The sequence below is a fragment of the Neopelma chrysocephalum genome, unplaced genomic scaffold (assembly GCF_003984885.1).
Source record: "Neopelma chrysocephalum unplaced genomic scaffold, ASM398488v2 Primary Assembly neopelma1_80b, whole genome shotgun sequence".
Taxonomy (NCBI): Eukaryota; Metazoa; Chordata; class Aves; order Passeriformes; family Pipridae; genus Neopelma; species Neopelma chrysocephalum.
This window is the reverse complement of record NW_020897742.1, coordinates 849901-863555: the sequence shown is the minus strand read 5'-3', so window position 1 is coordinate 863555 and position 13655 is coordinate 849901. Positions and strand designations below refer to the sequence as shown.

The window sequence follows — 13655 nt, the reverse complement described above, 5'->3', positions numbered from 1 at the left end:
ACACACTGAAGGAGAAACAAAATTAATGCACCTTTGCTTGTCATACTGTGGAAACATAATAGAAAAAGCACCAATAATTCTTACTGGGCTCTCTATTGGGCTTCTGCAAGGGAAGAAAAATCAGTTGTTGGCCCAATACTGCCAAAAGCTGAGTGCTCTCCACTGTCAAATCAATGAGCATTTGAGCGTGCTCTTCACCATTCAGGGATGGCCCCTCTTCATTACAAAACTGTTTAACAGCAAAGGTAATGTGACATCTCTTATGCAACATATATTTTACACATAGAAATACATACACACATACAAACAAAAAGTGTTTTTTTGGTTTTTTGTTTTTGTTTTTTTTACCTAAATGCAAACTGGATGAGGATCCATGTGATGAAAGTGATGGCGGTGGCGTAAGTGAATGTCCTGGCGTTTGGCTTGGCAGAGGCATGCCTATTGGACTTGGAGAGGAGGAAAATCCCAGACTATTGTAAAATGGCTGCCCTATGGGTGCTAGGCTGCTACTAGATCTTTTGTACAAGTCAGAGCTAGTAGATAGAGAATCTCTCCTTGTGGCACTACTACTTGCAGAACTGCCAACTGAAGAAGAAATAAAAAGACCCTAATTACACAGTGTCAACTGAATAAAACCTATCCCCAACTACAGCTGGGCAACAACAGATGCGATCACAATAATTACAGCAATCGTTATGACAAAGACAATTACTGTGATAACCACACATGCTTTTAAGTAAATCTAAGTGGGTATAAACACACCACCGGCAAGTAATTTCACCAATGTCCACGTCTCAACATTTCATACTAGACTTCTCACAGTAATATTGCAGTACTCTGTTTTAACTGCCTGGCTTCAGGCTTCGGGACACATATGGAATTTGTAAGATTAGATTACACTGTCACTTTATAGAATAAATGATTCTAAAAATATTTCCACGAAATTCTTTGATAAAACTTTTTCCATCATAAATTATTAGTCAGACAGTGATACTCATTTCAGGAAAAAGTCTAGAGGCAATTAGTTGTTGTTTAAGGGTTCACAGAATGATCTATGTTGCTGTTCAGCTGTTTCTGAACTTCCTCTTGTTTGTGAACCCCTCACCTGTAGGAAAAAAATGACTACTTAAAATTCCCTATGAGAATTATGGCTCTCAAAGAAGTATTTTGAAAAGAGGGAACAGGCTAAGAAGAAGATGAGAAGCAGAGCAGAGATAGGAAAATTAAGGTGAGAAATTAAAAATGTGATTTTACTGCTATCAGTATTTCTGAAAGTCAAATTAGACTAGAGGCTTTGGATAACAGTGTATTAGTGAAGGACTGGTTATCCTGCACAGCATCATTCAGCAGGGCGATGAACAGTCTAGGACAAATTAGGAGAACAATAAAAAATTTTTAGAAATGTTAAATTCTAGTATCTGCTGCATACTAGTGAAATATTAAACTAGAGTGCTTATTTTAAACACTAGAACATTGAACAAATGAACTCATGAACAAGATTATGGATATTTTAATAACAAATATGTTTCTTAAGCTGAATTTGGAAAATTGATTTCTACTTCAACTTAAAAAGGAAAGGTTGGAACTTATTCCATAATCTTTACCCTTTTTAAGTACCTTTCTACTAAAGCTGGCAGCATGGCCCAATATAAAGGTCGCCTGATACTTCGACTTTAGGAAACTAATTTGTTTTCTCATCACATTAGTAACTTGGCTAATATTTTTTCACAGCAGGTACTTACTTGGACAACATTTGTCAAAGAACTTCTGTCCAAACACTGTCATTTCAGAAATATTGTCAAGGAAAAGTGCTTTATCCTTACCAAAATAATCCAGCTACCTATTGGATAAGGTAAAGTTGTCACGTACTCAGTCCAAATGTGCCAGCAACAGGAGACCTTTATTTTCACTCTCTTTGACTGAACTAAAAATCTTTGCAAAATCACAGTTCATCCAAGTTCAGCACAGATCTGCTACAGACTCATAGCTGAAAACTCCTGACCACACACAGTGCTTCTGAGATGGCTGATAAAGGTTTTCCCTGCAATTGAACTTCTAGGCTTCTGTCTGCCATGTCAAAAACAGACTCTTGAAACTGCTGTCCAAGATTCCACCTTGTGTTGGGAAGGCCCATCAGGCAATGTGGAAAGGATATTTTCTATTTCAAGTGCAGAGGAGACAAAAGCCAAACACAAGAAACAGACTAGGGAGGGGGGAAAGTGAAAAAAGGAAACCAGAAGAAGGAGGAGAGAAAGGTCAGACAAAGGAGCCAACAAGGAGACTGCAAGAAAAACTAGAAAGCACTTTCAGTGAGGATGAGAAGAAAGCAGATCTGAAGAAAAGTTAGGCTCTAGAAGGTATATGTGACTGTGGGGCAAAAAGACTGGAATAATAAGCTGATGATGGCAACATCACACAGTACGAGCAGAAACAGAAACATATTTAGGAGGGGGAAGGGAAGCAGGAGATAAATGTTGCCTGGAAACTGGGAAGGAAGACATACTAGAGGAGAAGCCAGAAGGAAAAGATACTGGACTAACTAGGCAAGGAGATTGAGAATAAGAAACCAGAAGAGCAAATTAAGGCAACAGTTGAAAGAAATCTCAAGCTTTGAGACCAGCTCTACAGGTTCTGGCTCAGTAAACCACATAAATGTTAATACAATGCTACATGATGAATTGTTGTATTTCCATCTTTCAGGGTTTCTTACTCAGCTAAATTACTGCAGCTTACCAAGTTACCAAATGCAGCTGAGCTACATTTTCACACACACAAGCAAAGCTCACAAAACCCAGCAGATAATTTGCACTAGTTTACTCCTCTTTGCCCCTGCCTAATCTAATGCAATTACTCTACAGCTGTTACAAGCCAGGAGAAGGCATCTGGAAAGCTGTCGCAGTTGATCTAATTCTTGGCTACCTGTTAAGCTGCAGTAACTTATCATCATGTACCTAAACCTTTAAAATGGAGGATGAATAACTTTAATATAAAAGAACAGAGACTGTAAGTACATACAGCCATTACAGCAACATACATTATGTTTGCCACTTCCAGTTGTTACTTTGTTCAGTCATTCAAGCTAGAACATGCTCACCTTTACATTTTTTTGCAGAGCTACTTTTTTTCCTCCCTGCAAAAACTGAAAACATAAGGGCAAGATGTGTACTGCCATCTATCAGTATTCATGGCTATATTTTAACTGAAATTCAACCTTTTCAACACACTGAGGGGAGTTACAAAGAAGCTGAAACCTTGGCAGATAAAAAATTAACCTTGTTTTCAATTTGCCTCAACATGCATTAATACCATTTTTGTAAGTATTCATCTGTGTAATTCAATTCATATATATATATATATATATACAGGTCAGGAGTTCTCTAAAAAATAATCAATCAGGAAGCATTTTTTAAGTGGCTATTAAGGCAAGCACAATTTATACTTGGCAGAAGGGCACTTTCAATATACTTTTATTCTAATAATACCACTAAAAATATTTCAGGTTTAGATAGCACCTTTCATCAGCACTTCTTAAACTGCAAAAGCACAGGGTTCCTGCTTCCCTGTGGATACTGCCATGTTAATTAAATCACCTCAGATACTGCAAGATTTCAGCATGTGCTCTCCATGCTCAGGGCTTTGGACAAAGCTCTGGAACTGACCTTTGCTACAAGAAAAAGGTTTCCTCTCCTGCGCCAGAAAGAACTATGCTGATTGTTCTTAAGTAGATGTACAACTAAAATTTGTGTTCTATGGAGGTCCTTATGATAAAGCTGGATAAAAACTTTTATGACTTAAATCTATTTTATCTAGAGGCTTAAATGGATGCACTGCATTAAAATGCAGATATACTTATCAACACTATCTACCAATGTAATGAAACTGTACCTAGAGTGAAACACAGCTGCTAAGGATTCACTGAAATCTTGCAACTAGCTCAGGACAAGTTATATTAGAGAATATAGCACTTGGATAGCACAATTACTTTGTAAATAAAATTTACCTGCTGTGGCATTAAGGAAAACTAAGAAACTCTACACAACTGAGTAGCCTCAAAATTTGTCTTTTTTTTCTCAATTTAAAATGGAATGTTTTGAGTCTCCTTTTTAAAATGAAATATTAGAGAGGATCAGTGTAAAAACCTGATTCTGGATTTCCCAGCATTAGTTTTGTTAAAGTAAATAATTTTTCCAATTATTTTATGAAAAACAACACCGAGAAAAACTGTGTTGGCTTGCAGTATATTTGATGTCATTAGTCACACTTAGTTACCAAATAACAAGTATCATGTCTTAACACTGAAGGGCATGTTTTTCCTTCTTTTTTTCTTCACTTTTAACATTTCTTTCAATATTTGATTTTTTAAAAAAAATTACTTTCCTTAGGGCATTTAATTTTGAAAAAAAATACTGTTAGAGTACATACTTTTCCCCCAATTTCTACCCATCTGCAAGATACATAAGATTATAAACATGCTCCACTGATTTCATTAAAATAATAATAATATTAATAAGAGGCAATTCAGTGCTGTAAACCTAGAGATCAATAGACAAAGGAAATAGTCTTTAAAAAAATGGTATTTCTCTTGCCTCACTAATACTGAATCTGGAACGTAAGAAAACCTACCTCGTATGTTTAAAAACTGTAAGAATACGAAATTTCTGCTACACAGCAGAAACATGACAAAACCAATTATTTTAATATAAATGGGTTGATAATATTTAAGAGCATCTTGAAATAATTTAAGGCTCCAGATGTGTACAGAACTATTTAGGCTTAACTGGATCTAAGATTAAATTTACTAGAGTTAACAAGGATTATTCTTGTGTATTAAGCATTTTTATTTTATAAATCCTATAAAGCAAACATTTCAATATTAGATCAAATTTAGAAAGTTATATACTATTTAATTTGTTTGAAAAAAATTAGGAATTTTCCTGACATGAAAATTACAACAAAAGAATGCATATCGCAAATATCATCAATTGTTATTTTAAGCACAGAATAAAGACCTCCTTGAAAATAAAAGCAGGCTTACTAAAAAACAGTAAAAAACTTCTGGGCCAGAGTAAAGCAATCAGTATGGAGAAGTATTTTGGAGAGATCTATGACTACAAGATATTGTTCAAAAATGCATCTTGTATACAGAGCCCGAGTGAACTTAAAAACCCCTTTTTACTCCCCTATAATTTGTTTTAAACTTGAATAATCTATTTCTGCATTCTTTGTAGACATCTACGTGTATGCCTGGCACAGATACATTTTTTTTCTGCTTAACACAAAACTCTCACAGAATGTCCTCACTATATTTACAACCTACCTGATGAGCCAAATCCACCAAGTGCAGAGCCGATAGCTGCTCCTAAAGAGCTGCTACTTCCAAAGCCAAGAGATGTGCTTCCTGGTTGGCCAGGACCATGTGAAAAAAGGGAACTGCTCTGGGAGTTACTGGTCAAAGAGTTACTGCCATAAAATGAATTGGATTGTAGGCTACTATTTGTTTGCTGTTGCTGTTGTTGTGGCTGGGCACCAAGTGGCCGAAATAGACCGTTCGTGGCTCCCGCGAGATTGTTTGCTGTTCCTCCAGCTGAAGCAGCTGCAGCTGTAAAACACACGTTTTCAATCATAATTACTCTCTCAAACATTTCTGACTGAAAATGGACTATTCAGAGCTAAACTGTATTTTTTGAAGCTCTCTTAAACAAGCAGAAATTCACATATTAAAGGATTAAAAGAGACCTTGTAGTATTACACAATCTTAATTACCCAAGGAAAAAAATGAAGACAGCATATGTTGTAGGCTAATCAAAGCTGTAGAACTTTTAATGTAAATGAGGGAATTTTCAGTGTAAACACATTACTGTTTACTGAACTTTTTATATCCAAAGGTGCAATAGCAGAGTTGCAGCTAAGAGTCATTCAAAGACATCTCCAGCTACTAATGTCAGAAGTGAGTTCTGCGTAGAGAAAGTTTATAGATTAACTTAAAATCTAATTTTCTGAACAGATTAAGTTAATTAATCTGGGGTTAATATTTTGGATTTTAATTTAACAAATGCAATAAATGGTTCAGTAAAGTAGTATTAGATCTTGGAACTGATTAAAAAAAAAGATGAAAACTAGAGACTTTTGATATAACTAACTCTCCTCTTCTGCTGTCCGTTCTATACTTATTTTCCTTGTCACACTTTTCAGGACAAAATACTTTCAGAAGAAAAGCATAGCAAGGCTCCAGAGCAGTCCATCTTCTGCCAGGCCGAAGCAATGAAATGATGCTTCCTAGAGGACACCATTCAGAGGACTGATGAGAAGTGCATGTTATATGCATGGGGAGCGGAAGGAGAAAATGTTCCTATCCGACAAGTAACAACATTTGCAGAAACATGCCTGTATATGTATGGGGAGAGGACTCTAAATTCGAATTAAAAATGGAAAACCACATCTGAGAAACAGCAGTCTCAGAGAAAAGGAGGAGACAAAGTAAGAAAGGAAGCATGCACGGTATATACTTCACAACCAGGAAACTTCACAGATGCATAAAAAACATCAATAATATCAAATACTAATCAACATTACTGTTAAGACTCAGTACAGAAGTGTAAGAAATCTCCATGCAGGATCAAACACTTACCTGCCTGTGCTGCTGCAGAACTGATTAGAACAGGAGTTGAGGCCACCAATCTGACTGGTGCACCAAGGCCAGTTCTCGCTCCAGGGCCTACTACTAAGGCACCAGTCTGATCGTAATAGGCAGTGGGAGCCAGTACTTGATAGCCTACACAACACAGAAGACAAGGATTAGTAGTACAGACAGTCTCATACAAGCAGCATTTCTTCTCTCCTGGAAATATTCTAACCACAAACTACAAGGACGAAAGCAGATTTTTTCTTCCACATTGCCCTTGAAAGGCAACTGGACATTAAAACGAAAAAACAGTTGAACGCTGTAAAACACTGTGACAAAGTCGAACTTAGAAATGCTCCATTTAATATTTTACAACTAGAATAACAGCTAAATTTAGTTATCTGAAGTTGAATTTACTGTCAAGGTTAAGTTCTAACAGTATAGTGAGAAGGTACAGGCACAACACAACTGAGCATATCTGGATCATTATCGAATCAACTTTCTCTTGTACTTCTTTGCACATGGAAAAGCTACTGAAGTCTGTACAGTTAAAGGGCTGAACTAAATGCAAGTTTGGCAATTCCATACATTAACCAGCCACACTTAGAAGTCCATCTGCAAAAGCACATTAGGAAAGGAATGCTGTATGTGCAGGACTACCTTGTACCAGTCAGTTTAATGGGAATAAAAGACTGTAATCCAAGTATAACACTTCATTCAGCTGACAGTTAAGAGAGGGAATTGGGGGATAAAAGGAGGAGTTGAAAAAGGAATAAAGCAAGCAGTAGGAAAGCAAACAGATACGATATATGAATGAAGGACAGCAAAAGAGACAAAAAAAGCAAAACAGAAAAACTTTATTTAGGACAAGAACAAAAGAATTAATTTTAAAGCTCTTGGCACTTTATAGTGAAGTAGATGAATTGGAATAAGAATTCTTAAAAAACTGAAGATGAGCTAGGATAACCTGAGAAAGGGTGCTGTCAATTAAAATATAATGATGTCCAATTGTTGGCTATTCTTATATAAAGCAATAAAACAAAACCCAACAGAATTTCAGTATTCCTCTCATGTTCAAATAAATACCAATGCTAATAAGAAAAAAGCCAAGATTGCAAAAATCACACATTTATTTTTGTGCATGTAAGAACAAAGATTTTGCATACTATTCTAAGTTGTTCATGTCAGTTGCCATGTATCTTCAGAACTAGGTCTAGCAGAGTTCTCTCTGAAATGCAAATGGACTGGAACATAAAGACCTGGGCCTCCAATTTCAGGGAAGTACCACAATTACCAGCTTTCCAAGTCATATTTTCTCCTCCTCAGTTTCTAAAACACCTCTGTAATCTCTTCTGCCTGGACATCTTGCTCCAAAAAAAGAGATGGAAACATCATCTGCCTACTGGCCTGGTGCTCTACAAGGAAGCTGGAGACACTGGTCCAAATTCTCTCATACTAAGAAAATGTAAAGATATAAAGGTGACTCAGAGTAACTGAACAAGAGAGGAGCAATGAAAATCCAGATCTTTAGGTTCAACTCACGGTTCTCGAGGTGAATGCACTATACTGGTTATGAAAAATTGTCGTTACTATACTGTTACAAACCTGTTTGCTCTCACTGCTCACTATCTGATTTGCATTCCATCTACCTTCTCTTTCCCACCAACAGCAAAGGAAGACGGTTGTCCTCCACAGCATTTGTCTGAAAGTTTGGCTAGTTAAAAACAACCACAACAGATTTTTACAATTGAATTCATTATGAAACCTTTGCTATAGCTGCCACTGACTCTTCCACCTACAAAAATGTGCTATGCTGCTCAACCTTCACCACTAACAAAGGCTGCAACATTCCCAAGGTAGGAAAGGTGAGTGACTGCTGTCTGTTCTACTGTAGTTCTGTAGAGAACACATCATAAAATATTAGAAGATTAGTGACACAGTAGGAAAGCTTTTCATAATAATGTGCACCTGCATACATTAACAATGTGTAATTACTAGTACCTACATAATTTCTACTTCCACTTCTTCAGAGCTCAGAATTGGCCAATACCTACCAGTATTTACTCTGTCCACAAATGTACAAACCCATGGATAATGCTGTAACTGTACAAAAAAGCACTGATCATATGTTTACACCCTTGTGCTCATCTGAAACTAATATACAGCATTATATATGACTTCAGGCCCATGATGTAAACAAGCCTATTTTCCAATGCAAAATACTTGGGGAGGGGATAACTTACAATTTTACATAAATTAAATTTACTGAGATTAATACTAATGCAGTTTAATACACTAATATTAGAATTTCTAAAATAATTGACCTGTATGACTGCTAAATTAAAAAATGGAAGCAACTTGGACTTGCTCTTTACATTATGAGATGCCCAATTTCTCTTGACACTTCCCTGTCACTATCTTAACCTGTGATCCACCCACAGACAGGGCACTTAAAATTAGTAATAACAGGCTAGTTCAATAGCATCAAGATACTGTCTATACAGAAGGTTCAAGCTATGCATGAAAACTGATGGGTGCATCTGTGTTCCCAATCTCAGAAATGAATACATTCTGACCTGAAATAAGAGGCCTCAGCTTTCTACTTAAATCTACCAAAACAAAGCAATGTAGGACTATTTGTGAAATTGCTAAAACTTTGCTAAGTGCACCTACAGCCTAAAAGGTATAAAATTATTTGCTTTGACATCAAAAATATAATTTCAGAGACACCATCTCAGATCAGATTAAGTAATCTGATCTAATAAGTTTAGCTCTCATAGCAAAACTTAAACCTTCCCTTTCTTCACACTCTTCCACAAACTTTGTGCCTCATCCCACAAAGGTGAGCACAAAGCTAAAAACTTCCCCAACCTTCTCTCTTATCAAATATAAGGTGGTGACTTGGCAGATCTTCTCCTCTAATTCCTTCTCTCTTCCTGTTTCAGTTTTTATTACCTCTCCATCACATCATTATCTCTCCCCGTGCCTGTGCAATTTCCCCTCCAATTTAACAATCATCAAAGCTTACTTCAGTGCCTTCACATTGAAGCTTATTGTGGTCTTCCACTACAATCAGAAAACTAAAACATACTCTGTTTCCTAATCACACCTTTTATTTTAGAGTTCAATTGCTCTATCTACATTTACTGTCTCCGGATCAGCAGGGAATATAAAAGTAAACAATCTGGTTTATCAATATGGCGTTTTGCTGAAATGATTTCTAAATGTCTCCAAAAACCACAGACTCTGAGAAACTTTCTGGATTATCACACAAACCTTGAATGTACTTAAAGAACAAGAGAACGAGAGGCAGGACATCTGTTCTCTTGGTTTGTGCTGCCCATCCTTAGTGTTGCTCTTACCCATCCAGTAATGCAACTTCTCTCAGTGATGATGACATCCAAATTCATGTCAGTTTGTCACTTCTCTCTACACAATTTAACAGACGTGACATTTCTTACTGCCAACTCAATTATCTGCCCTTTTTAACAATGCCATCCTGACTCCCTCCCTCCCCAAAACCTGAACCCCTATAACTTTTTGCTTGTTCTGATGAAGATATGGACAGCCTTATCTCTGCATGGGTCCTCTCACAAATCAAATTCAAACTTACTATCCTACCAGTAAACGATTTATACTTCCTATAACCATTGTAACTTTGCCCATACTGAAACTGTCTGTATATGAAATTTATAATGAAATTTGATTTCTACTTCTTATTACCTGGAGGCACAGAACGTACAACCAACTGCAATGTCACACTTCAAATGCTTCTAGGTAATTAAAAAAAAATGCAATGCCAACAGATAGAAATTGTTGATTTTAATGTTTTATACATAGGGTTTTTTGCAGACAACTCACTTTATATGCCCACCTGCAAGCCAGATTCAGCATCACAGCTTCACTGTGTGAATTACATAAAGTTGTATCTGACACAGTCAGTGCAGTCAATGGAGCCTCTGGAGGGATTCAGCAGACCTGCTGCTCGACATCTATTTTAAGGTAAGCTGAGCAGCTCTGCAGCCTCTGAACAGCAACTGCACAAGGGAGATCTCCACTGAGCACAATGGCTCCTTAGACAACTGAGGTCACAAGCAGATTCCTGAATCTGGACAATTAAGCTGAATCCAGATGTTTTCTGTGATGAGGACTGGTTTTATTTGTAAAAAGAATGTATACTGACCATACTATGAAACTGGGAATGCCCTCTGTCTCACACATTTATTCAATCAGAAACACTCTGTTTTTTGAGAATCCTTGTTACTGAAAGACCTGCTAAATTAGGACTGGAAGAATTTAAAATGTAATTGCACAATTCTAATGTAAAATGTATTTCACAATTAATGATTTTAAACAAGAATGTGAAGTTTTACCTTATATCAACCTTCCAGTACCCAAAGGGGACTACCGGAGGGCTGGAGAGGGACTTTTTACAAGGGCATGAAGTGGGAATGGCTTTAAACTGAAAGAGCATGGGTTCACATTGGATATTAGGAACAAATTCTTTACTGTGAGGCACTGGAACAAGCTGCCCAGAAAAGCTGTGAACAACCCCTCTGTGGTGTGGTTCAAGACCAGGTTGGATGGGGCTCTGGGTAACCTGGTCTAGTGGAAGGTTCTCTGTCCACAAGGGATTGGAACGAGATGATCTGTAAGGTCCCTTCCAACCCAAACCATTCTATGATTCTATGATTTTCTGAAAAGAGACTTATTAACAATATTATGTGAAAAGTAACCTGAATTTCAGATACTTGCACTCTGCATGTAGAATGAGATCTGTGCCTTAAGCAATACAGAAATACAGCTCCTAAATAATTAATAAAGAAATACTTGATATATCAAAATTGAAAATAAAACAATTGCATAGTTGGGATAACAATAATTTCATCCAACATGAAGGCTACAGCAAGGAGAAAGCAGCTCAAACAATTTAAGAACAACAGCATGGACAAGCTCAACAATACACTCTCCCTTATTAGCTCACAGTGAAGACAAAGTACAAATATTCTCTCTGTAAAGAATATTTAAAAGCTTGAAACTCAGTCTGGACCTTTACTTTCTTGTAAAACATCTCAGTCTATTAATATAAGAATTCCACACATTTTCCTCTTGTTTATTACATTATATGTGTTGCTCAGTGATTGCTACCTGGGATTCGCTGAACCACATTTTGGTATGTTGATGTTATTTAGCCATCTTGACTCAATTTTATAGTACAGGAATAGAAAAAGGCATCTCTGGAGCAAAACTCAACTCTAAATCAGGTAACTAAAACAGAGGGAGACAAATCAAGATTGAAAGTTCCTACTTCTCTTTGCTAGCTATAAATGGAGCCCAAGTATCTCACTCGAATACAGACATCTAAACTAGTATGAGGATTCCCACATAAAATGGCTTGTATTCATTTCATCATCCTATATCCTTCTGCTTCACCTAAAAAGAGAAATCACCAGCACACCCTATGACTCACTACAAACCTATTTTATGATGATTGATAAAATAAATGTCTTTGTTTACACTTTGAGCTCTATTCTCTGTAAGAGTGTGGTGAGTAGGGCTGAACTCAGTTGCACACAGTTCTTATTATAGAACAGTCTGAAATATATCCACAAGAATTCTTCTCTGGCCATCCAGGCATGTAGCAACAGATGGGATAAAGCAGCAGCTTACAATGGAAACTAGATAAAAAGGTTCCTGCCTTCACAGAAAACCTCTTGGGGCTTGCAGAGGAGCAAAAAAAGTCTACATGTACCTTCCTAACAGGACAGGCTCTTGCACTACAGTTTATGTATTTGACCACAAAGTAATAACTTTGAATCATCTGTTTAGAGGGGGGACCTTTTTATGGGTTTTAAGAGCTACTCTTGAATTAAGACAGATGCTCCAAGCCCAAAGTAAGAACTTATAAGTAACTATAAAAAACCACACAACACTCCCTCTCAAAAAAATAAAGAAGGTATAGCTAAGCCTTTGAGGCTTGTGCAAAGATGCTTATAACATCTCTGACATGCCTCACTGTTAGCACACCTTGGTGAGGTGCAGAGATATCATCTGGCAGGTGCTGGGACAGCACTTTGTTGATTCCTCATTTTAGGAGAAAGATGCTAAAAGCTGAAGATGCTGCTGCATGAGAAGAAATAGAAATGGCAGTTACAAAATAAAACAGGCAAGAAAAACACAACAGCCAGTCAGTTCTGCAGATAGAGGTCTAAAATTTGATCACATGAGACAAAGTGCACAATGCAGCCTCAGAGCATGCAGCAAACAACTCTCACTTCTCTAGGCCATGTGGCATTTCACAGTGGTGCTGACTTGTAGAGGTGAAAGGAATGCAGCTACCATCCATCTTATGTAACTTAAGCATGTAAAAATCTTAACTTTCATATTGAAGAGAATGGCCAGGTATACTGAAATTGTTCTTGCTTGGGTAACTTCCAAACACTTAGAAGCGATGCTGAACTTCAAGCTAACTATTCCCTGACACATGAACCACTCCTTGATAAGTAAGAAGCCATGCACACTAAAAGGATCTGAAGCTCCAAGCTTGGGAGGGCATCCACTTCAAGCATGTTGTGATCTTCAGAGATGATTAAGCAGTACTTTTGTTTTAAATTTCCTTATTTTGGATTCTGAATTTTAGACATTATTACTGTTGTGTCACAAATAAGAAGTTATAATAGAAAAAAATTAATACATCCTGTTGCAAAGGAACCAAAGAACACACAACTTTTGAAGACAGCATGCTATTGTTCATTTTATATGACATTATCTTGCAAAAATCTCTAATACTCCTTGTTCATATATTTTTAACAGCAAATACAGAGAAAATGCTCCAAATAAAAAATGCTAGAGGAGTTTCTTGTGCTCTAAGAATACTGTGCCAATATTTTAAACTAACTGAAAAACATAAAGCTACAAAACTCAATTCTAAGCAGCTTATCATAAACATAACAGGACTTTGTTGATCTGTTACCTAATAACTCCAATATTGTAACTTTCAGTGAGTCTCTTAATCCACTGATAACATACATAC

The 13655-nt window shown here is 36.8% G+C and overlaps 1 protein-coding gene across 7 annotated transcripts in view; it reads right to left on the bottom strand.

The window, feature by feature from the left end:
• The window catches only part of PUM2 (pumilio RNA binding family member 2), a 70878-nt gene that overhangs the window by 17385 nt on the left and 39838 nt on the right, over window positions 1-13655 (bottom strand). For 5 of the 7 annotated variants that reach the window (XM_027690393.1, XM_027690389.1, XM_027690388.1 and 2 more), the window contains exons 11-13: window positions 6629-6772; window positions 5318-5599; window positions 349-585 (exon numbers count right to left, since the gene is read on the bottom strand). In XM_027690393.1, the coding sequence (XP_027546194.1) occupies window positions 349-585; window positions 5318-5599; window positions 6629-6772 (663 nt within the window). The remainder of the gene's footprint in view (window positions 1-348; window positions 586-5317; window positions 5600-6628; window positions 6773-13655) is intronic. The other 2 variants (XM_027690394.1, XM_027690395.1) reach the window with 1 other exon arrangement.